The sequence below is a fragment of the Neodiprion virginianus genome, chromosome 3 (genome assembly GCF_021901495.1).
Source record: "Neodiprion virginianus isolate iyNeoVirg1 chromosome 3, iyNeoVirg1.1, whole genome shotgun sequence".
In the NCBI taxonomy this organism is placed as follows: Eukaryota; Metazoa; Arthropoda; class Insecta; order Hymenoptera; family Diprionidae; genus Neodiprion; species Neodiprion virginianus.
In genome coordinates, this window is record NC_060879.1 from 25,307,979 (window position 1) to 25,332,760 (window position 24,782).

General features: G+C 41.0%; 1 protein-coding gene across 8 annotated transcripts in view; it reads right to left on the reverse strand.

Moving 5' to 3' along the window:
• The window catches only part of LOC124299502 (fasciclin-1), a 224,666-nt gene that overhangs the window by 172,918 nt on the left and 26,966 nt on the right, over nucleotides 1–24,782 (reverse strand). The window contains exon 1 of one of the 8 annotated variants that reach the window (XM_046752753.1): nucleotides 15,001–15,042. The exons of the other annotated variants lie outside the window; for them this stretch is intronic. Coding sequence (XP_046608709.1) covers nucleotides 15,001–15,027 — 27 coding nt within the window. The 5' untranslated portion in view covers nucleotides 15,028–15,042. Of the gene's footprint in view, nucleotides 1–15,000; nucleotides 15,043–24,782 lie in introns of those variants that run through there. 8 annotated transcript variants of the gene reach the window in all.

Below are 24,782 nucleotides of genomic sequence, written 5' to 3' on the forward strand. Positions count from 1 at the left end.
CAGAAATGGTTTATTATATCAATGAATGTTTGAAGTAGCAATAATGCAAGAGAAATGATACCCGTAATATGGGATTGAGTTACGGCTTAATAACTTCGTCGCGGAACCGCCACGCCATTCGCTGTATGTTCATACTAACGTTGCGGCTGAATAAAACCCTGCTGCAGACATTACGAGTAGTAGGTAGGTATCTGGAAGTTATCGGGACTGTTTCAGCGGCGCGGCAACGCAATGAGATAATAAATTCATCATCCGATGTACAGAGGTAAAAAGCAATATACCGCACGCTCGTTCCGCCGCCGCAATTCGAGGGTAGAATATTCGGTGCCACGCTATGGTTGACGAAGAGCCTAACGCGGTTTTGCAGTTCGATAATGAATACGTAAGAGGATCAATTGATTGCCGATACAAATTGGAACGAATTAATCCCGACTTTCCTGGAGCGTATTGGTCGGGGAAAAATCAGCCCTTAACCACCGAGAGGGAAACGCCCTGCGTGTCCTGATCGACGGATTCATTCGGGTTTCAACCCCCCACCCCCCGGGATAAACGGGGTATGCAGGGAAGAGTTCGCGGTTCCCTCGGGTCCAGCAGCGGCAACGCCTACCAAAACTAAACCTATTTGTATCTCCGGCCACTTTGTATGGAGGTTTGCCTTTTGCCTTGGCCCTTGGCAACGAGGCACCCTCGACAGGGATGTTTTATCCTTCGTCCGATAATCCGTTGGCTTGTAATTCGGTCTGCGGTTAAGATTGAAAGCGGTGAAACGACTGGGTCACATGCACCGTCGCGTTGCCACTTTAATGCAGGCACCTACAGACAATCCTGAGGTGATGCGGTCTCCCAATAGCGTAGCAAAATTCTAAAGCCGGTTCAACCTCCTCCTGAGCCGAGCTTCTGTCTCCGACGGCTCACCGGTAATTCTGTTGCGGATATAATTGTAAACCGTACAGGGTAATACCTGCAGGAAGCCACTGCAGCTGGCAACAGATGGAGATGAGAATGCGGCTGTGAAGGAGCTCTGTATTCTTGTCGTCGACAGTCTGCGCCTTGGGCTCCTATTAAATCCGGCACAAGATTATATATTTGCGTCTTAAGTTGCCACTGCAGGGATATATGCCCATAGTTTGACTCGTAATTTAGAAAATCATCTTTTCCTGTTCCGCCGCATGATTTGTCCTTAACGCGAAATAAATTCCGGCTCCGTAATATCGTCCAAGAAAGACAACGCTGCACCGGGTGAAGTAATGGACTTCTTCAACCCGAATTTACCACAGTCATCCAAGCTCAGCGACGCGACTTCTGGTCCACTTAGGTAATGCTTGCGGAAACTTTTTCGATGTGTCAGTTTACTCCTCAATTAATCTCGAGATACGAGAGCTTTTAGACTTTCCCGTAACGCATCAACGTTGGCTTACGCGTGCGCCCATGACGATGTCCATTCGCCGATCAGTTGGGTGATGAATTCGCCTACATCGTGTTCCGTGGGACTAAAGTACTTCGCGAAGCGTACGGACACATATTTGAAATGAATCAAACAGTGTCCTAAGCATGGCACAAACGATCACGATCCGGAATGTCGATGACGGGCTCTTGTTCGTGAGTAAAATAAGTTAGCCAATGAACGAGGGTTGCACGTGAGGTCCTGTCGTCTGCAACCTGTCGTCGTCACGTGGCGAACATCTGGCAACATCTGTGTCCCTCCCCCGTTGTAGAAGGCAATCTCGCTTCATCGCGAGTACACCGGTTGTCAGCGTTAATTGTAGGACGAAGGACTATCCGTCCTGATCTTCCATTGGCGCAAACGCTCCTCCATTACCCGATTATCCGAGTTGTTGGCTCGCAAAGTGACGAGAGAAGACGGCGCCTGGCATGCAATCCGGGCAAAACACACCGCCGCCGCCTTTCAGGAACTAACAATAAGTAGAGATGAGTGCACTCAGGAAAGTTATCATCGCCTGTCAGGCACCGCCGAGACCTTCGTACGCTTCGTTAATGCCGACTAACGTGTCGACGCTAATGCGGGCAGGAAGAAGCTGCCGTAAAACGGTAAGTCGACGCCTAACCCGTACCGGGAAACCGTAAATACTCCCCTTACTTAAATTCGATTCCTCCTTTCAGTGACGAAGCTGCTCGTGCTCCGATACGTTATTACCCTTCGTAATTTGATATTATAATTGGGCTCGCGAGGTGAAGGCTGCAGGCATAACCGAACACTGATAAGTGATAAGAAGGCGTGGCTCTGTAACAATGCTGCAGAAATTTGAAACGGAATTTCGATCGGTTTACGGTTTGTTTTAAAACCTGCCTTTAACGGAGCTCGAGATTATCAACGACAGACATCTGGATTCGGATGGTCCGGACTGTCCACGAATCATTTGGCCGCTTTTTTTAGTCAATGGCGATTGGAATCTGTGGATCGCGGTCTCGATTCGTCGTGTTCAATCTAAAATAGGACTTCCATTGTCAGTGCGGTATTGAAACGCGCGCCAGGCAAACTTGTCCAATTTCTTAAACGTCAAAGCGTTGATTACACTGAGAAAAATTTCACTTGTTATAGTAACTGGAAAATTCAATAAAACAGGTATCGTTAAAAAAACTGTTTAAATATTGCTGGAATTACGAAAAACGAGGTACGCGTAACCATTTTGCGCTATCGTCGATCCTTTTTTCGTAATTGCTATGCAAAACCAGTTTGTTTGGTTTATTGTAATTTTTTAATTAAATTTAATTTTAAATTCAACTTTTTTAATTTATTGTTGCGCAAGCATTAAATTTTCGCAATAGTTACAAGAAAATATAGTAACAATGATCGTAATGAGAAAGAATAGTAACGGATACTAAACTTTCTGGTAGCAGTTAGAAAACTAATATTCATTTTCTACCTAGAACTATATTTTTCGATTGTGGTAAAAAATGAAAATAGTTAACGACTGAGCGGTAACCGGAATTAAAAATTTCTCCCAGTGTACGTCAGTACTTTGTAGATACTGGATTGAATATTGTGATAAAAATCTCTTTCCGTTATGGTACGTAGTTTAAATCTAGTTACACGGAATTTCGCAAAAAGTTTTACACGTTAGGATCGGAAATGCAAAGAGGATATGGATAAATATACCGTAAGCTTGCGAGATGTGCCTTCGCGAATCCCCTTCATGGCTCTTGAATGTTAAGGGGAAACTACAACGCACATGACTAATAACTCCCTCGAGACACACATCCTTGTTAACTGGAACGGCAGCTCACTTGACCTAAAGGATCAAGGTACGAAGGTTACGGAATTCGGTTTTCTGCTCGCGTTAAAGACCCGAGTTAGTAAACCTGCAAGACCGTTTGAATTTTAAGAACAAGGTACAGCAAATATGATTAACCGAGTCAAGTGGATAGATAATTTTAGTGGTGTCTTGTCTCATTCGTTTTTTTCATTTTATAATACGGAATTCCAGAGAGGAATCTTCACGTCTCGAAGCGTCCGTGTTTACTCGTAAAATATTCTTGCTGCCTCTATATTAGCACTAATATTGCTGTTTCGTTGAATAATTTTTGTCCACACGTTGCCCGCGTTTCGTATCTAGTGAAATTCTGGAAACGTTAAGAAACGCATGGGCAGATCAGCTTTCGGATAAAATTTGCCACCAATAAAAGTTTGCTCAATAACGCGGACCACGAATGATTCAACGCAATCGTAAGACACTTGTTGTTCCAAAATACCGTTCGCCTTGACATCGTGAGAATGAATATCTTGCGACTAGTAAAATACTTGGCAGCCCAATTGTAAACGGAATAATTATATTCCGGGTCAAATTTCGTAGTGCGTTTCGTCCGTCGGAGGGCGTAGCGAGAGGGAGAGAGAGAGAAATTCGAGGAAAACGCTAATGCAATTCAGCCGCAGAATCACTCTACCCTTGATTAAATAAAACTACCTCCCAGACTCCCGGCAGTCCCGGCGTCCCAAAGCGGCATCCATTTATCCGGGGCAGCTCGAGGCTCTGCCTCATACGAACGAACCGACCGACTCGACTACACGTATATATCGCCTCGTCTTCGTCCTCGTCCTCGTCGACGTCGCCGTCGGCGTCGGCGTCTCCGTTGTTTCTCCCCGCCCGGACATCCCTCGGCATTATCTTGATCCGGTCCAGCCGCGAGGGCTGACTGACGCTGGGGCTACATGGACAAAGACTTATCACTCGAGGACATTCTCGGGGAGGGGAGGAGGGACATAGAACGACACTGGAGTACCGACACACGCACGAACAGAGAGCTTCGCTATTTAACTGCGATGGCGAAGACGTCGAGCAGCGCGCGTGATCCTCGGATTAGAAGTAATTCCCGTTTCCTCGGTTAGCCATTACGGCACGAATGCGCTATACTGCGGAATCGCGTGACGTTTTAACGACGTTCAACAAGGATATACATGTATTACTTGTCTTCCTAGGATCGGGACCAATTGCTGCTGATGCCACGCTGCCGCTGCTGCTACGGTGGATAACTTTTGTCGAGGTGGCAATGAGTTCCGACCGACGATTCGTCAACGGATGTACGTTCCTCGAACCACATCGCCAGGTTACGGAAGGAACAGTTAATCCGTGTTTCAGAAAAAAATAATTCACGATTCTCCGACGTGGAATCCCCGAGAAAGTTTGTCTGGGTTGAAACAAAGATTTTGTGAAAAGATGAGCGTTCCACGGTACGTGGTAGATCGGTCCGTTTCAATTCAGCGCCTCCGATATGATTCGAAGTCAGGCTCAAGTTGTGCAATTTCAAGTCGCATATAATACAGGCACAGTAGAGTACCTATTTCAAGAGAGAAATGCATGTGGTGGAGGTGCATCGTGTTTTGCAGGTCGTCCTTCTTCTCCCTCCTCCTACCACTCGAAACTCTGCCTACAATCGAGCATTCCTCACTCCACCTCCCTGCTTTGCATTTCCTCTTTTGCACTCGTCGCCCACGGTTAGGACTCAATGTATTCGCTCGACGACCCGTCAGGTATTCGACGTTCACGTTCAAACACCTCCATCGAAATTCGGGTCGAATTCCACGCCTGCAGGGCAGCCCGCATTAAAATTCTCATCGTGAGCTCCATTCGGTATAAAAAAAAAGAGCCCGTCACACCTTCGCAACGTGCACGAATCATTATAGACACAAGTATATCTACGCCAGATTGTTGGAGTATTTAACAGAGACAAAGAGTTATATTATCTACAGATGAAGATGGTGTATACAAATTTAGTTAGATAATATGAACGAGAGATTTTCATATCTTTGTAATGGATGAGATTGACTTCACCTATTCATCTTGTCAGGAAAAAAGATAACGATATTAATGAGAGATTCTTAATACATTGAGAGAAAAGAATTTTTGTGAAAAAAATCCTGTGTTGCAAATAATTTTATTTTCGAGGCAACGAAGGATTCGGTGAGACGATGTGAAATTAATTTCGCAAAACGAAATGTCTTCTTCGCCACCCACGCGCCAAAATATTTGTCCGACTCAAACAATCTGTTGTTTTTCTTTTTTTTTTTTTTTTTTTCTTTCAGCGCATAAGTTTTCAGAAATATCGTTGTTACTGAATTATTCATCGTCACAAACTTATACATCAGAGTTTAGAATCTGGGTGTTGGTACTCGTGTTTCGGTAAGTGCAGTTTTGTCGTGATAATTATAAAATCGTCACGTTAACAAACGGCTGAGAAATTCGGGGTTCTAACAGCCCCTTAACACAGCTCCACGAGCTGCCTTCTGGCAGTGGCAGCAGAGCTGCGGAAAGGAGGCTATGAATTAGCATCGGTAATGGTCCGTGGAAAAATATCGTTGGAAAACTGCGGGATAAAGCTAAAAAGGAAAAACCCCCCCTGGCTACGTATGGAAGCCGGGGCGAGTTTTCTCCCAATGAAAAATCGTGCAAATCGAATAAATCTTTCGTATAGGAGAGATCGAGTGTAGCCTTTGATTTCTCGGATCGATCGGGGAGAACCTGTGCAGCTCCGGAATGCTTTGCCCACCTCCTCCTACACTTCGACAATATTTTCCTGCAACGATGCGGATCCTCTCTCTTCGCGCTGACGCACTTCCCCTCGGCAGCCTGCACTAGGTATACCACCGTATAACGGAAGCCAGGGATCAGCCAGTGCAAAACACCCGGTGCAACGTTAAATTAATATCCCGGTCTGGGTCACCGGCTGAATTCGCAATGCCGGGAACCAAAGTTTGCATTGGAGTGTCTATTGTTTCCCCGAATTGCAGAACGGACAATTAGCCGCAGTTTTTCAATTACAAAATTGCGACTCGAATCACGGAATAAAAGAGATGAATTTGACCTAACGAATAAAAGAAAAAGATAAATAAATTACAGCCATTAGAAGATTATTTTGCATATCAAGTTTGGGTGGTCAAAGGTCACTGTATCGAGTTTTCAAAAACGTGGAAATCTAGAAAGATAGAAAGAATTTCGACAAGGGTTGAAAGTCGAAGTACAGAAAAGTAAAAATGTAAAATGGTAAAGTATAGAAAACCAAAACATAGAATCGTCAGAATTCTGACAAATATTCTTATTCGTTCTGACGACTTTATATTTTGTCTTTCTATAATTTGATCTTTCTCCATTTTCACTTTCCCACATTACGACTTTCTGCATTATAATATTTCAAAGAAATAGATTTCCGCGTCTCTGAAACCTCTATATTGTGATCCTCCGATTTTCTGGTCTTTCTAAATTTTTACCTCCACCCATTGCCTTTCGTTGAAAATGTCGAATATTGCGTTTCACCGACCGACATTCAATATTGATAATGTAATTTGATAAAATTAGCTTTAAAAATTTATGAGGAAAACCCGACGTTCACCGTCCATTTTCTATTTTCTAACCGTTAGCCTTAACTATGTAATTTCTGTAAAGTAGCTGCTGGACTGAACGCGCGAGCGAATGAATCACTCCTCGCATCGTCTGACGCTTTCGCTCGCTGACATCGCAATTCTACGAATTTTTCAATTTTCTTTACGGCCATTTCGCAAAGTGAGGGAGAAATTAAAGGTCGAAGTATATACGAGATGAAATTTCTTTAGCACTTTTTTTTATCAGAGAAGCTATCCACCTGCATCACTGCAGCTCATCCGGCTTGCCAGTTCAATTTGTTCAAGAAATGTTAGAAATTTCAGCAAAGCCTTAGGAAGTTGCACGGATGAAAGAAAAAATAACTCATGACCGAAGTGCAATAAAAGACCAAAAAAAAAAAAAAAAAAATGAAAAAAGAAAAAAAAAAGTCCTTCCTTCTTTTCGTTATTTCCAACGTAGTAAGATAAAACAAAGGAAAAGTTCAAAGTTAAAACAATTAAACATAGAAGATCTATTCTTTGCGATTTGAATATACGCACGTTACTTTCATTTACCATCTGGTATTTCGAATGGCAAAAAACAACAATACCTACCCACGGGATAATCGCATTGTACACGTCGCCCTGACATAGACACGAAAATCACACCGCGTCGCAGACGAAGGTCGTTCAGAGAACCGCTTCCTGTTGGCGCCCTCTCTCTTCCCACATCCGGTGCCAGAGCAGTTCGTACGTATGAGTTTGGCTTCGGGTCACTCAATGTAGGTACATATTATACGTGTATGACTATCTATATACATATATATATATATATATATATATATATATATATATAAGGTAGTGAAAAACTATTCTGGCATCGTCCAACAAAGCTTCGTACTTTTATTAATAACTTGTCGCAAGGTTTTCGCGCTCTACTTGCATCACATGCAGAAGAGATATTATACCGACGGTTGTTGGTGACATTTTTTATACTCGTCGCGATATATTCGCGAGAATCAGCTGCATGATATATTCGGTGCACGTGAATGAGTATCTCAACAAAGTAATCCTGAGTTTCATCAGTTTTTGCACAATCAGCACGACCGATAACCGCGATTAAATATTCAAAGGAAAATATGGAGAGAGATAAGATTTTTATTTCACGGAAGATTCCCATTAGCAGCTGTAAAAAATGCACAAATTTTGAACTGGCGAAATTTAACGATTATAGCTGAAACCGATTTGATCAGAACAAGTGGAAAAAGGGTCGCCGTTCGAAACCTTAACGAAGAGTCTAGTTTCAATCCCTTCGTTCAGCCTCGCAGTTTAGATCACAACGGATCGTCTCTGCAAAGTTAGAATCAAGATTCGCGCGGTGAGCTGGTGAAGTATTTCTTTTTTTTAAGTTTTAACAAAAGTTTGTTACATGAAAAGGCTGAGCCCAGGAAAGAACCGAAAACCGGCAGATCCGTGTCAGGGAAAATTTATCGGACAAGGAAATTCGGAATAATAAGAACTCAGCGGGTGTTACGTGATTCGATGTATTCCTGCAACAGGGGAAAAGAGTGGTGGCCTCACTTCGTCTTCGTCCAATTAGAGATGCAAGAAAAATGTACGAGGCGTGGGGTCAGTATCCCATTTATATAAGGAGGGCGAGCTGTACAACGTTTCCTCTTTATCAAAGTTCCTCGTGCCATCTTTCTTATTGCGAAACGAAGCGGCAGAACGACTCGACGTGTGTGCGTATACCTATGTATCATAAGAGGGACGGGGAAAAAAAGACATCGCTCAAAATGACTTACTTGCCTCTGTGTCAGCAAAATTTTTTCACGAGTGGGTACAATTATATCGGGAAAAGTAATTGACTCCAATTTGTGACAGTGCGGATCCATGTGAATCGAGAAGGAGGATAAGAATAATGTCCAAAAATTATGTACACAGACTAAATATCTGCACATTATATTCATGGTGCTCGGAGGAAAAAAATAGCCTGTATTATTAATTAAGGTTAATTTTACTTGAGCGTTGCATTTGAATATTCACTCCGCTCGAACTCGGAATACATGAATAATTATTTTGTTCCATGAATGAATTTTAAATGAAAAAATTAAGTTTTTCAAACGTTGACACGTGCTTGATAATTAAAGCTAATAAGTAATCTGATGTAGACTTCGTAGGTGACATATTTCACACCAATTAGTATTAAAAAAAAAAAAAATAATCAGTAATCGCCGTGTTGGAGAGGAAACATTTTTCTCCTCCAAATAAGAGTACGATAAAGCTACTTTAATTTATGTGTATAATCAACCGATTGTTTTCTTTGGGTGAACACGTTACGTTGGAAAACGGGAGAAAATTTTTAAAGGCATGTTTATTTTCGAAACAATATTTTTCTCAGCACGAGTTCCCGTGATGCCTAATAACTCTGCATATACCTATTTGGAAAATTGATATCGCGGAAAATAAGAAGAAGAGAAAAGGGAGGGAGCAAGGTTAAGAGGTGTAGGAAAAGCGAGAAGAATACCGGAATCAAGAGAGGAGAGGAAAAAGCTGTGAAATTGCGAACAATCGTTATGCAAGCAAACAACAATGGTCGTACAAATCAAGTAAAACTTCGAATTATAGTTTGCGAATAGAATTTCTAGACTCCCAGCAGGGAATTTCATTATTATTATTATTGTAAGGGCACGGAGCAACCTCGGTGAGGAAATAATAATTCTCTTGATGATGCCAGTGAATAAAAAGCAACGGGAAATATATGATCGAGAAAAAAAAAAAAACAAGGTGTAAGAAAAAGACAAATAACTCAAACTTGATTATTTTCTTTGGCTTTGTTCAACAACTTGCAGGTCAAATGCTCTAGAATATTTTCCTGGCAGTGGCATCTGTGTAGAAATAAAGTATTATTTGTGTACCTGCGGACACTATTCTTTCATTGACATTTTTTATAATATCAATTCTGGTGATACGAATGGATAAAGTTGAAAGAATTTAATAATCTCAAATATTTAGAGATTTATGGATCATAAAATTGATAATTGGAGCGGTTTTTCACTTTTTTACGCTATTAATTAACTCTTCTATTTTATCAACACGTATACAATATTGCATTTTTGTATCGAGCAGCGTACGCGATGATTGAAATGGTGAAATTTTAATTAAAAAATATTTCAATTCCTTCAGTTCACGGAGGTCAAAAAAAAAAAACAAGTAACGATACACGCGGAGGAAGTAGGTACAACTCGAATTTATACAACGCACGATCGAATAAGCGTATAAAAAATTTTCCGTCCCAGAACAAAGCGGTTTTAGGTTAAAGATAATTTAAAAATAATCCGCTTTGTCGTGAAATCGAGTTTAAATCCAGATTTAATTACCAGAGAACGCAGAAAAGCTGTATAGGTATATCTGCCTGTCAGTCAGCGTTTCGTAAGTTCGATCGATACAACGCGAGTACTCGAAATGAATTAAGTACACAACGAGCGATAGATCAATGGTGCGGGATTAAAAAATCTGCTTTGTTATTTTGGAACTATGTAGAGTTGTACGATATAATTGATTGTTACGAATGTATCGATTACGATTTCTACACTTGGTATTGATCGAAAAATGATTTCAAGTAGTGGTAAACACGTGAAGCCTAAGGTATAATGGTGGGCGAAGCGTGCGTGCTCAAGCCCTTCGCTGCCTCAGAGATATTTCACACTCTACCTTGAGCTCATACATCATCCTTGCAGCACATGGCGCCATCTCCAGAGAGGGAGAGAGAGAGAACGAGAATCAAGAGCGGCCAAACATAAAGAGCAAAGGCCAAGAGAGAGAGAGAGAGAGAGAGAGAGAGACAGGTAAGAACACAGGCTTCACATGACCGGGTAACAAGGAGCTATCAGGCAAAGGGAAGCCTTAAATTTATCACTTTTCTTCCTCTTGATGGATACTTTGACCTCACAAGCTCAGGTTGCTAAACGCTGTGACATCCTCTTAATGAATGGATTATTTTGTACATTTGCCGTCTTTCACTCTGGAGGAAGAAATCAAAGTGTACCATTCTAGTGTTTTAAATTTCCGTTTCTGACGCAGATACGGAAGATGCATCATCGCTAGCACGGATCAACTGTCGATGCTTACCTGAGAGAAATAGTTGCAAAACAATTTCCCGAGTGGTCAGGAAGCGACGGCACGATTAAGACAGACCCATGATTGAAAATGAAGAAAGAAGATTGTTCAAAAGGTTCGTAGATCCATATCTCTAACGAAGCAAACGTGTCTTCCATTATTCGAACAATTTATTTCAATATTGGTTCCGAAGGAACGTCGAAGCGCAGCCTAGAAATTCCTTTTGAAGGTAACACTGCCCGGATATATTTTCTTTCTCGGTTAAAGGATTCTCTCCTCGTGAAAATTTCCAAGACACACGGTTCAACGGTACCTTTTCCCTTGATCTTCTTCTGGACGAAGTATCCAACGCCATTCTTCAAGACATATTCTCCTGCGCAAACGGTTGAATTTCCAAGAACGAAGGGTGAGAGAGACTACAAAGATCGCTCTCTTCTGAAATACGTATCACTAGTCGGTTCCTTACGCTTACAACGCGTTTAATAAACTTCTCAAATATCACTCCGAGGACTTTATTCCTTTTCACTTATTTTATTTATATCTTTCGCCCCTTTTCCCGGCAGTAACGCTGGGAAATTCAACAAACCTAAATCCTGCACAGTTTCAAGTTGGGTTACGGGAAGACTCTCTCGCGCAATTGATCTGAGTAAGCCTTCCGCCCCATTTCCGTGGATACACACGCTGCACGATGGGAAGAACTTCGAAGGTAACAATGGAGTCGTATTGCGTTTATCGGGCATTCGACAACCCGCTAAGCCGAATGCTCCTCAAGCCAGGATGGAGATCGTAAGATCGTAAACGACCTTCTCACGTTCTTTCGGCAAGCCGATAAATATCGAACATATTCTTGCCGACTTATAAAATCTACATACCTACGATTGATTCGGATAGGCCAAGTCAAGCGCGGTTAGAATTACAAGCCTGAAATTATATTGGAAAATTTTTCATGACTTAATTTTTCGTAAAAGGATAAGTTAAATTTAATTTTCAATCACAGGCGGCTTCTTCTAGGTGCAAAAAAGTGAGTTACAAAATGTTGGAATCACTGCACTGTTATAAAAGCAAACTGCGATTTCCGAATTCGATCAGATGATTCCTATAGATGACGAAACGAAAATCTCCAGGTGGGATACATATTTTTCAATTTATTACGAATGTTTCTGACAATCGGAAAAGATTAGAACGTTCATTTCATGCCATTTTTTTTTGTTTCGTTAAAGACGATAAGGTAATCATCAAATCATGTTTCAAGGACCGAACAATAATATAGAAATTGGACACGTGAAGTTGGCACGATTTTAAGAAAATAATGTTACACGAATTCGGTATTTTCTCAATCTCAAAAAACGAAAATGAACATATTTAGAATCTAGGTGATATTGTACAATTTTTACGATCGAATAAAATGAGTCATCGATACTTTTTATGATTATTTATGAAAGCATAATAAAGCGATTACGATTTATGATGCTGAAAAAAAGTTGAAATATCGACGACCTTACACCTACACTGGTCGCACAGAAAATGGAACGACGTTCCGAAGATCGACGCTTCTTAAAAAAAAAGACTGAAATTTATAACCTCTCATTTTTCTCTCCCTTCATTTTCCTCCATTTGACCCTTCACTTTTCGTTACACTTTGAAGCTTCAAATCTTAGGTACTATACCTCTCGGCCCAACATCTCGGACAGCAGGAAACTTTCCGACAGAGTGAATAAAACAGATATTTCACGAAGATTTTCCTAAAATATTTCTATCATGTCTCAGGTCGCGACGTTCGCCAAACTGCGCAATAAAACGAGGAGAAAAATGAAGAAAGAAAGGGTGCATCCACAACCGTCGAATTCGATCAGCAAATTTGGAATTTCTGAAATCGAAGTTTCACGAACATCTGTACTCGTCTCAAGACAGATTTCCTCAAGCTCTAATAATTAGCTATTCTCTTTTACCATCAAACCGATGAGAGAGGAGAACTCCGTGTACACAACTGGTTGAAACGTTTGAACTTGCACAATTCCCGAGGGAATATTTCGGTAAATTATCACACCCGTATATCATACATCATGACATCATTCCCGCATCGATAATATTAATACGAATAGTAAATGTGGCTGTTTTGTTATTTACGAGTTCCACAAATACATAAATTGTCTACTACAGCCTCGGTCGTTTTCCATATACTCATTTGCCGAACGATGTCGATAAAAAGAGTCAGTGGTAAAAAAAAAAAAACCAAATAGCGAGTTTTTGTTCGTAGATGCAAGATTGTTTAATGGAATGGATCATTCATTGTCAATAAAAAAAAAAAAAGAATCAACTAGCGGGATTTGATCCACTTTCTGTCATGCCTGCACAGGATCAACTATTTTCATATAATCCTCGATGAACTTGGACAGTAATATCAGCTTTGAGCATTATTGGCAAAACGAATTGAATCGCCGTTAAAATTCACAACGTTGTCGATAATTACAGTTTGTCACACCCGAGACACTATATGCATTTGATGATGAACCGTCATTAGAAAATGAAAATTGGTGCGGTTATAATGAAGTCTGAATTGTGATTCTATAAATGTTAAATGTCTCACGACGGAAGTATCTCGAGCGGCAAACAGAAATGGAAAGTGAATTAGGGAGTATAAATGAATAACGTAAAGTGCGGCTGACTTCGAACCCCTCAAATGCTCCTCGTACCATCTGCAATATTACGTGTTTTATCTCCCGCTATCGCGGGGATTGTAGGTAAGAGCTGTTCCGAAACGATACGCCTTTTTATGGGCAAGAGGGGAAAGAAAAGCGGGATCAGGCGTAACGGTTTTAAATCGAACTACAAATTTGAATTGAGGATAAACGAAGGTTGAAAAGCCGGAAAACCAGCCGTTGTACATGATATTATAACTATCTTCCTCGGTGCGTCGTAAACGGTAAAACGGACAAATGAAAAAAAAAGAAAAGAATCTGACCTCACCGGCTGATCCGATTACTGTGAACGGTAAATTCTAACCGACAAGGAAAAATTTTTCTCCTCTTCGATGAACCTGAATGCGGGGAAAATAAATCAAGGCTATCGTTAGCGGGTGCAGGACGAGCATTTATCAGGAATAAAAGCTGTTTGCAGCTATCGACGTCGATCGGTCCACAATAATTGAGTCTCGTGCGGTTTGAATGCAAGTTATTTTGAATGGAAAGACTTTTCCTCTCTTACGTACGATGACAATGTCTCCGTGAAGCGGAAAAATCGTGAAAGGAACTCAACACGAATCAAAGTACCTATCGGTTTGTTGCGTCGACACGGTGACAATAGATACATACGATGCAAAAATGTTGCTCTAGAAAGTAGGGAATATTTTTTATATACCCCCCGACGTACTTGATCCTATGGCAGTACTCCAAGAAAAAGTTCACATAATGCAATAAACTTGAAAGTAAATATCCTTCGCTCCGCGCTCGAAAGAAACAAAATAATAATATCCAAGTAGGGGTATAGAAAGAGAAGGTAGAAAACGAGAAGTGGTAATGTACCTAAGTAATGCAATTCCCGGCAATTTGTCATTCCGCGTAATGTTTCATTTTCCGCGAGTAGATATTCCGTTGGTCCGTACACGCCTCTGGTTTCCTAGAGTGTCGGGTTTTGTGCGACTGCAGCTTGGCGAATGGAAGACGAGGTCGGGGATTCGGTTTGCTGCAAGTTAGGTTATACCGTGTTGCGGTGAAAAAGGGACGGTGCTAGGGGGATGGGACGAGGGTTGAGTTAGGAGGTAATGCAAGGTAAGAAAAGACGCGGCCACGAAGGGCGTCTAGTACTTTCTCGTTGCAAGGCGCAAGGAAGCAACCGGCGAGCTTCGCAACTATGATATATTGTTAATATAACTTTGAGGATGATTTATACTGGGGAAAATAAAATGAGGGGTTGAAGCGCCGACGTGCTGCAGGGAGAAGAGAAATTCGGAGTGAAAAACGGGTGCACTACGCAAAGAGAGAGAAAGAGAGAGAGAGGGAGAGAGAGAGAGGGAGAGCGCTCAAATATTTAGCACTCGAATAACAGGAAGGCGTTGCAGCCTGATTAAATACCTTTGCAGTAAAGATGTCATATTGCATTCCTCATTTGGCAAGTCAGTTTTCATCCCTGCTCGTTTCCTCGACATTCATCCTTCGGACACTCGAAATACCAGCTCAAAAGCAACATGAACGTTGACACGTTTTCTACCTTATCAAGAGTTCAAAAATTTCGTCCATGTATTACAACGTACGCGGTAATTAATCATTACTCGGATTATGAATCGTAAGGAATTAACCCGGAGTTCGTTTCTGGCCTGTATAAATTTGCAATCAACGAAAACGAGTGTATGTGTGTTTGAAATTCATTATAAAATTTCTTGAGCGAACCTGTTGCCCTCCCTCAAATGAAGTTCCCTGCAGGGTTAAAAAAAAAGGTGGCGAACTTACGTCAAATTAACAGATAATTCAGGTCGTTTGAATGTAGCCGGTGGCTCAAGGGCGCTCAAAATTGTCCAAAACGAGAGTAAAGAGCTCACCCTTTTCCTTCTCTCGCGGCAATCAAGCTCGTCGAATCGTAAAAAAAAGTTGATTAGAAAAAATCCTGTGAAACTTAATTACGTCGAGGAAGATTTAATCGAACAATAAACCCGCAGCGATGAAAAAAAAAAATTTCACACTGTTCGAGAACGTTTAAATGTACGTACAGAAATGTCCTTTAATGAGTTTTCCTTGGGTTACTATTTTTTTTTTTTTTTTATTCAATCAAATCCGAAACAAGCTTTCTTTCTACGAAAATTTTGTGTGTCTACGATCGTGGTATCGTTTATTTCTCCTGTCCATGGTCAATTGCGTCACTAGTCATTGATACATAAAATTTCCATAGAAAGGAAACTTGTACCAGTTTTGATTCCGAAAAAAAATAAATAAAAAAAAAAAACAGTTAGCCACTGGGAACCTGTTCGTGAACATTACTTCACAGAACAATTACTCGACATTGACAATGACGAAACGACTAGGTGGGTTGCTTTTAATTGGAGCAAGTAACCTAAAAAAAAAATAAGCTTGAAACTAATTACAAGTTACGACTTCCCTTCTGCCTATTCCCTGGTAAATCGAAACGCGAGGCCACCCTTCTTCACACGGCAAAAGCTACACCTTCCCTTTTACCTGCTATACAGTGATTAATGATACAATATAGTTAGGTGTAACTAAGGGTCGTCGTACTGGCGGAAGTTTCCTGCCCACTACTCGTCTATACCCAAGTCGGAAATATAAGTTATGAATCTACGACCATTTCGCGAAAAACCTTCATTACATATTCATTCTCTTCGATTACACTGTACGTTGATGTTGAAAGTATAAGTGACTTATAGCTCCGTCGAAATTTATTGGTACTTGAACTGACGGTCGATATACACTTAATTCTACCAAACCCTGACCGATCATTCAAATTGCTGACAGTTATTATTCACACTGTACGAACCGTAACAAAATCGACAAAATTATCGGCAATAGGTGACTGAAAAAACCGGTTAAAGTAGCAGTTCAGGCAATACTTTCAGCTGAAAGAAAATAAAACGGTAGGAACGTATATGTAATTATACCGTTGATCGCCCAGTGACATTTGGTGGCAATTGTTATTATTCAGTTGAATACCGCTCTGAAGTTTGGTTGAAATATTTCTGTTAGTGGGTGAAATTAGAGCAAAGATAATTTCACAGGATACAATTTCAATTGTCAGCAGACGTTAATAAACAACCGCATTAACACGTGCTCGGTATATCACCGTGACTTCCGGCTTGGTTCATTGATGTGTATCGAGACATCTGTTTCCGGTTTCGAAGGAGGTTGATCAGGGAAAATTACACAGGTTACCAAGTACACGCGTCCCCTTCGCGTTTTCACCCTGCACAAATGTGTCACGCGAGTTTGAACTTACGTGGCTAGCTGAAACAGCCGTTGAGCACGTTCGATTTCATTTAGAATCTCGATTACCTCACGCACCCCGTTATTATACCTCTTTCGAATGTTTATCGCGAACAATCAAGAAATTCGAGGTAAACAAGCATTCCGATCCTTTATCAACTGATTCCTCCGCAGCTTGACGAGTCCTGCAAACCGGCAAAGCAACGCATTGCTACTTTGTCGTCTCGGTCTCATTGTCAGACTGATTATTCTATAATTTCACGGACTGACGCCCGAGTCTCGCGACAACGTCCCGTTTGTCCCAGAAATTTCCCTCTTGGTGTTAGGAAAGAAAATTGCGTGAAAATCGGCAGGAAAATACGCCTTAATTTCGTTAAAATAACAAAGCATATTATGACAGAGAAGTGTGGGATGGTGACGGTAACCGGATCGTGAATGACGTCGTGGTATCAACCACCAAATATGATACCTGGTCTCATTGCTTTCCCGTTAATTGGGCTCAGTGAGTCACGTTACAATTTACGATATTATACTCAGCGCAGAATGCGCGTTACAGTCTCGGTTCGTTAGAGTTTTGTGCGTGTCACGTGGGCGGGAATTAAATTAGGGATAAAGACACGCGTAGGTTATACATATACGCGCATTCGTCCACCACGGTGTATAAAACGTGGATATAACGAAAGGCAGGAGGACGCGGGACGTGCAACGGCCATCAGGACGGTTGATACCGGTTGAAATATTGGAACCAGCACGATTCGTGCCCTGGGTGATAACGATGCCCAGCCTCGTGCTATGCCGCGTCAGCTCTTGCCGAGGGGTAGAAACACCCTCGACACCGAAACACCCTCAAAGCACTTTTATATTTCATAATTCGGCGAGGCCGTCGTCGCGGCGCCGGAAAGAACTCGCTTCGTCGCTCGACCGCTTCCTCGAACCCCAAATTCGTCCCTCGTACATACATATATTATCGTAATATATAATATATATATATATATATATAACTTTTGGCCAAAACTAAAGATTTATGCTATATACAGCGGCACGCAGGCGTACATTATATTATGATTTGGAGGGAAGGAAAAAGAATTTTCTGAAAGTTTTGGCACACGGAAACACGTCCAACTGACGATTATCAACGCGAAGATGCAGCGTTTAATGTACCGAATTTGCATCTTTACGAGAAAGCGAAGGAGGGATTCCTTTGTATTAAAATCGACAGTCATTATAAGACAAAATGCAAGATTCTTGACATTCTATGTGAATAGTGATGGGAGTACTGATATAGAGTAATGTTCATTAATAGTTTCCCAGTGACTCACTATTTTTTTGGAATCAAAACTATTGTTTATTTCTCCTGTCACTTGCATCGCTAGTCATTGGCACGTAAAACTTGATTGTGAAGGAAACTCGTTCCAGTTTTGATTCAAGATAAATAATAAGCCGCTGGGTAACTATTAATGAACATTGATTCACAATCTTCAACTTGTTAGATATCTACATTTCTCGTTTTGTTGAAAATGATAACGTCTATCTCCACGAATCACCTCAAAAACGAAACCAACCCAATAATTATAATCGTTTGAGTAAGTAGTTGAGCCGCTTAATCTGGTTCATTTTTATCAACTATACGAGAAGCTTCCCGTACCGCGAAGATCCGAAAGTACGTCATCGGTATCAGAATCTCCAACTTTGGGTCAGCCATATGTCTTTTCCAACTACTGTTACATTTAAACCAAAAAGAAAGTTGAAAACTTCAAAAGTAAGTATAGCCTACGCCAAATTTACGACCCAAATAATCACTCTCCAAATCAATAACCTAAACTGCGTTTGAATGTAGCTGCCTATACGCACAATCTGAATGCAGACAGTTGTGGACACCAACGTATTCGAAACGCGTGTACCTACCTACTACTTCAGAAAGTGTTCATCGACGATAAGAATCGCTTAGCGTGGCGGGCAGCACTGCAGGAAGCAGGTACAGCTTCGGCTCTTGTGAGGGCAACAGCTGGTGAGGCGAGTGTCAAATTTTACCATTTTAATACGGTATCGTGGTGATAATCATTGGAGCGAAATCTCGTTATACGTATTACATGCGGACAACGTGAAATGAACACGTCATCGCGAAGTGGCGAGGGTGAAGCGTCGGTGGTCGCCTTATCTGTGCTTTCAGATAGGCCTGACGTCACTTGACGCGTTGCACGAGCGTCGGTCCTCCTCCCCGCGGATCGACGTAATTACACTTGACTAGGAGCCGTCTCTCTAAGCCCGGATTCCATTTGACGGACGTGAAACGAAATTGCTCCCGCGTGTGTAATAACAGGTATACACTCAACGTCTGAGCCCGTTGCACTGTAACAACAGAAACGCGATGACGATAAGTCGGAAGCCTTGACGAAATAATTCCGCGTCAAGGGTAGGCGAGGGAGGCGTTAGAAGCGGCAACGGGTTGATTATACACGCTTCTGCATACCCGACGGTGTAACCAGGCGAGGTCAGAACCATGACGGACGTTCAACGGCCACGACGTTCCGTCGAGAGTTTTTCCTGTCTCGCTGTCGCGTGTTGCAGAAGCTCGTCGAACGCGGCCTTTTTCCAAACCGCGTCGAGGACGACGAACTACGTTCCATTGAATATCGCCGGCAGTTTGGTAGGTGCGCGATTTCAATGGTTTCTGGAATCAGGCCAGGCCAGAGACCGGCTAGTTCCTTGAAAGGAATTTTCACCGGTATCCCCCAGCGATACGAAGGTATATAGCTTGATCCCGCCACCGCTCGTCCTTCCGCCTCCGCTTTCGATGCACACAGTTCTATGTATACTCGTCAGGAAAACCCCGTGCACCAACACCGACGTATGAAAGAAGTTGCGAATAAACTGCCAGGCGCCGCGCAACCGTGTGTTTGTTGTAAATTTCACACGGACGCGAATGCAACGGAGGTGGAAAGTACGGGGTGGCTTTTGTCGAGGGTAACAGCCAACAGCCAACAGCCAACAGCCAACAGCTTCTCACCTTTGTTACATCCCCGCGTTGAATATAAAATCGACAAGTTATTGCATAGTACTTTCCCCAACACTCGCAACTTTTTCGTCTGGATAGAGAAAACGGACGGATCTGTCGATGGCTCCCGTTCGTTCAACGCCCTCGTAACTGCTGCACTATAGCATGGCATAAAAATTCCCCGCGAGAGAGATGCGAAAATCTCTCCAGTGTCACCGTAAAATTTAAAAACAAAGTACTTTAAACCCAATTGCGAACGCGACCGAAAAGGATACTTTGGATTGGGATAAAGGGAACGAATTTACTGACTAAATTATATGTTTCAAACGAATTTGGTACGTACTCGGTAGGATAAATGTGTGGGTACCAGTTAGGGTCACCCGTATAAGGATCACCAGTTGCGGTCATCGTTTGATCCAGTTGTGGCAATATTCATTATGTTTAATCCGACGTTGTGGTCACAAATGGTAAAGACATGCTTTGAAAGCGGACGTCAACATTAATGTTCAAACTACAAAGTGTACCAACATAGTACGTAAAACCTGATCAAAACTCGCTAAAAGTAGGATTTCACACATGAATCGTAGAATTGAAGAGATCAAAAGTCAAACTAACGAACACAGGATTTCGTAAAGGTGACCATACATGGCACATCTACCTTGTTCTAACAACCATAAAATCAACCAGCCGTCTCATTTCACTCTCCGGATAAAAACGGTTTTTAGTTACCGCAACAAAAATTTACATTCAACGATAGATTACGCCTGCTTGAGGTGCAGATATCGATGAAGTAAACCCACTTCAAAATGATGAAATTTCGCAGTAGACAGAAATGACTAATCTGAAACACGGACCGAATTCAATACCATCCCGAGTAGTCGAAGCTGCATATTTGCGAAGACGTAAGAATGTGAATATAGATAGAAAACATACGAAACAGATCTCAATCCCATTTGATGGTCGATCGTTAGAAGCATACCTATCCTCAATTATATCCAAGTACGAGGGTAATACGAATTTCTCGCAAGAGCAGAGGCAACAAGAGAGGGCGTAACGCTTCCCCCCAGCATCCAGACAGGGGTGTCATTTACGTGGCGTCGGACTTTGTACACACATAAATCTTGTCGCGGTTGATCTGCCTCGCCTGTATAGACGCTGTGGGGCCAGAGCGGAGGACGATCCTCGGCGTACCGAATTGCCCCGTTTTGTGTGCGACTTATTTTACAAATAACCCGTATTTGTCTTGTTTTATTTCCCTCCAGCGAGCAATTTGCCGAACAAATAAACAACCAGTTTTTCCGACTACTATTTCAGCCGATGGATCTGCAATGTGCATGCGAATTTTATTTTTCGAAGAAAATCGTAAGGGAGTCTTGCATTTGTAAATCATCCTCGTAATCCGCAGCGTTGACATCTCTCGTCATTGTCTGAAATTTCGAAACTACTTCGCAAAGCTTATTTATTTATTTTTTTCAGAAGACCATTTTTACCAGATTAAATTTTAACGAATATTACTTTTGGAGGGCATTGACGAATTGAATAACTGAATAAAACGGTTATTGAAATGAAGAGTATGATTTTTTTTCACATAATATGTTGAACTTAAAGCTTGAATATTGAAATACGTAAAAAAATTTTGATACTACCACGACTGATTTTGAAAAAGGGGATGCGTAGAAGGAGGCGTCGGTTAAAAAACTGGGTACTGACTGGTGGAAAAAATGGGGAGTGGAAGGATATTTCGCAGAAAGGGTGTGCAAGGAAAACACACTGGCAAACGAAGCAACGAAAAGGTCCAATCCTAAACTCGGTTTGTATGGAAAAAATCCATTCCGTAGGATAGTTAGGGTTGTAAAATGTGAAATTTGCCACATCTGCACGTCCCTGTCGTTTAACCGTCGTCAATGAATAGACTCAAGGACATGTTTTGCAGGAAATGGAGGAAAAGTGGGTGAACAATACGACTGAGGAAAAGCCATAATTCTTCGCGAAGCTAAAATTTACCTGGTACGTGAACATTCTGAGCTAACTTCGGTGTAAGATTACGTCGCGGGAAGATTAAAATATGATTATTTCTTAGGTTCGTGGATTATGTGTCGAAAAATCAGATCTAAATATTTATTTTCCATATTTTGAGCTGAAAATTGACGGAGCGACGGATACTGCACGACGAAGAAAAGGTATTTATTTGAGTGAGTTGAGTTGAATTTTTGAGTAAAAGAATGAGTTAACGATTTTTATGATCTTTCATTATTTACCTTGGATCAAATCAGATTATTCTGGATATCTTTGAAATGGAATTTACGGTGAACATGCCGTGTGGTTATTCTGACCCCGATGTGCAGCGTAAGGGTTAATAATTCAGGAGCCAGAAAGCAATTGAAATTGCGACACTGCAGGAATATAGTGTGCGATGATGATAGGTGGTATAAATGAATTTCAGGAGATGAAGTAGCATTACTCCAGAGGATCGAATCTCGGCAAAGAGGAGCTGGAAATATTAATTGCTACCACGGTATCGTCGTACATGGTGTAAACTCGACTTTACGATTTAAAAATTCACGGTTTGCACGAATTTTCACTAAAATACGCAAGACGTCTGAGCGTGTGAAGGAATAAAAAATCTTTATAGGCGATAACAACTGTAGATAGATTTTCAATTATTTGGAATATTGGTATCTATATTGGTTATCGCTAAAAACGATTTTAGATCACTCTCAAGTTTTTACTCACCTACTCAACCTCGATGAAACGCCGCGCGACGTGCGGCAAGTTTATGAAGGTAAGACATTAAAGAATTTTTACAAACTCCAAGTGACGTTATAACTTTGCTGACAGGTTGTGAGAGGATTTCGATGTTAGAGTTTAATATTTTTACGGTTTTTCTTCACCCCAGCTCACAACGTGTATAATCGATGTATAAGATTCAGTAAGACGCGACATCAGCGATATTTTGGACATGAAATTTTTAACGGTCAAACAACAGCAAAATTTTCCTGGCTTTTTATTCATTGCAACGGAAAAAAGAGTTTCTTTTCCACTTCGTTCACCTTCACCGATTGTCACACGTCTTGTCATTCTTGTCAATCCTTTAGTTGAAAACTCATTCTTCTAAGAGTGTGAAACAAGCACTTGGTAAAGTACTGTATGTAAGGCCTATTTTACTGTTTCATTTCCAGCGATAACGCTGTTATTATCTGACCCTATTCCTAACCACCATCTAATATAAAATCAGTCATATATGTATAATGTATATATTCATGAAGGGGTGGCGTTTCTTTTACCACAGTTCATTAAGTATACAGTCATAAAACAGTTGAATTATAAGCAGTATATTTGTATACTTGTCAGTAAGATTATCGCCCAAATGGATGACAAATTCAAGATATTAAACCGTATGAGATATTTGTTCAAGCAAGCGTCGTTTATAAGACTGTGCGAACTGCCCGCGTTATTTACACCTCGATAACAAAAAAAAAAAAAAAAACAACAACTGCACAACGATACACGTGAGTAATAACAAATTTGATATGGATCAAAACAACCGTGTAATATTTCAGCTGACACTTTGATACGCAATAGGTGAAACATGCAAAGCTTGGGGTGAAAAATTCGAACGACGAAGAAAAATATATACACGACAACGAAGCCGAACGATACTTCGCCGCAATTAAACAATCTTCTCGTCTCAGGAAGGGGGGCAATTTTTTTTTACTACGCTGTACAACTAAGGTTGTAAAAAATATTGCGATATTGCAGCCGGGTGGACTACACGTATAGGTATATAATATGTGTGTGTAGGCAAGCCGTTGAGATTTAAGGAAAGAAAAGAATGCTCAGTCATTTCCTTGCAGAAATTCCTTGCCCTACGTCTTATTTCACCCGGATTACGTCCGCCTTTCTTCTGTTCCGAGCGGAGAACTGAACTAATTAAGGCTGTCGTACCGGGTTCTGTATAGTCCTCCTTGCTCTGTTCTTCTCTCTTTTTTATCTCTCTCTCTCTCTCTCTCTCTCTTTTTCTCTCTTTCCCCCTCTTTCTCTCAACCTCAAGGGTCGAGTCGTCCTTGCTGGCGCGCTGCTTAATCGTACCAAGTGTTTTCTTGAACACAATGTCGAGTAAGACCCGAGTAACGATTCAACTCGGACCGCATGTGACTCGGAATCAAGGAAGAAAATTCGATCCTAATCCAGCTCGAAAATGAAAAATAAAAATTTTCTCGCAGACGTGCAACAAATACATAGTTATAAAAAAAAAATCGCGAATCAAGATAAATCTACGAACGGAAAAACTGTGAGAATGAACATAATTACTGATGCAGAGAATTTAAATTGCTCCATTGGTAATGGTGTAAGATGTGAGAAAAGTATGATTGATTTATACACTGCAGGTTGAGAAAATTTTTTTGTCATAACATGTAAAACCTCGAAAAAAAAAGAAAAAGAAACAGTAACTAAAGTCAGAATTTTTTAAAACACAAACAAATTGGAGAAATTCTAAACCCGTTTTGTTTTCTAATCAAACATCCCAGCTGCAGATGCATCTTTAAAGTTTGAACAAATTTTCAAGCACTAGAATTTAGGTTTCACAATCGTTTTAGGAACATTTTTCAAAAAAATTAGTAATATCCATTCAGGCTGCGCATTTGTATCAATAGAAGGTGGAAAATACAACAAATAAAAAATTATCCCTTTGAAAAATATCATATCGCTGATAAAATGATAAAACTACCGGGAATCTCTCAATTCATAGGACTTCATAAAAAGTATCGCCTTAAAAGTTAAACTATCGATTAAACGAGACAGAATTATAACAAGTATTGGGTATATATTTGCAAAATAATCCATTGAAATATTCATTCGGGCACGCCTCATCGGGTTATATCTATGCATAAATATTTTCTCATTTAAATTCATATTTTCAGGTCAATTACTG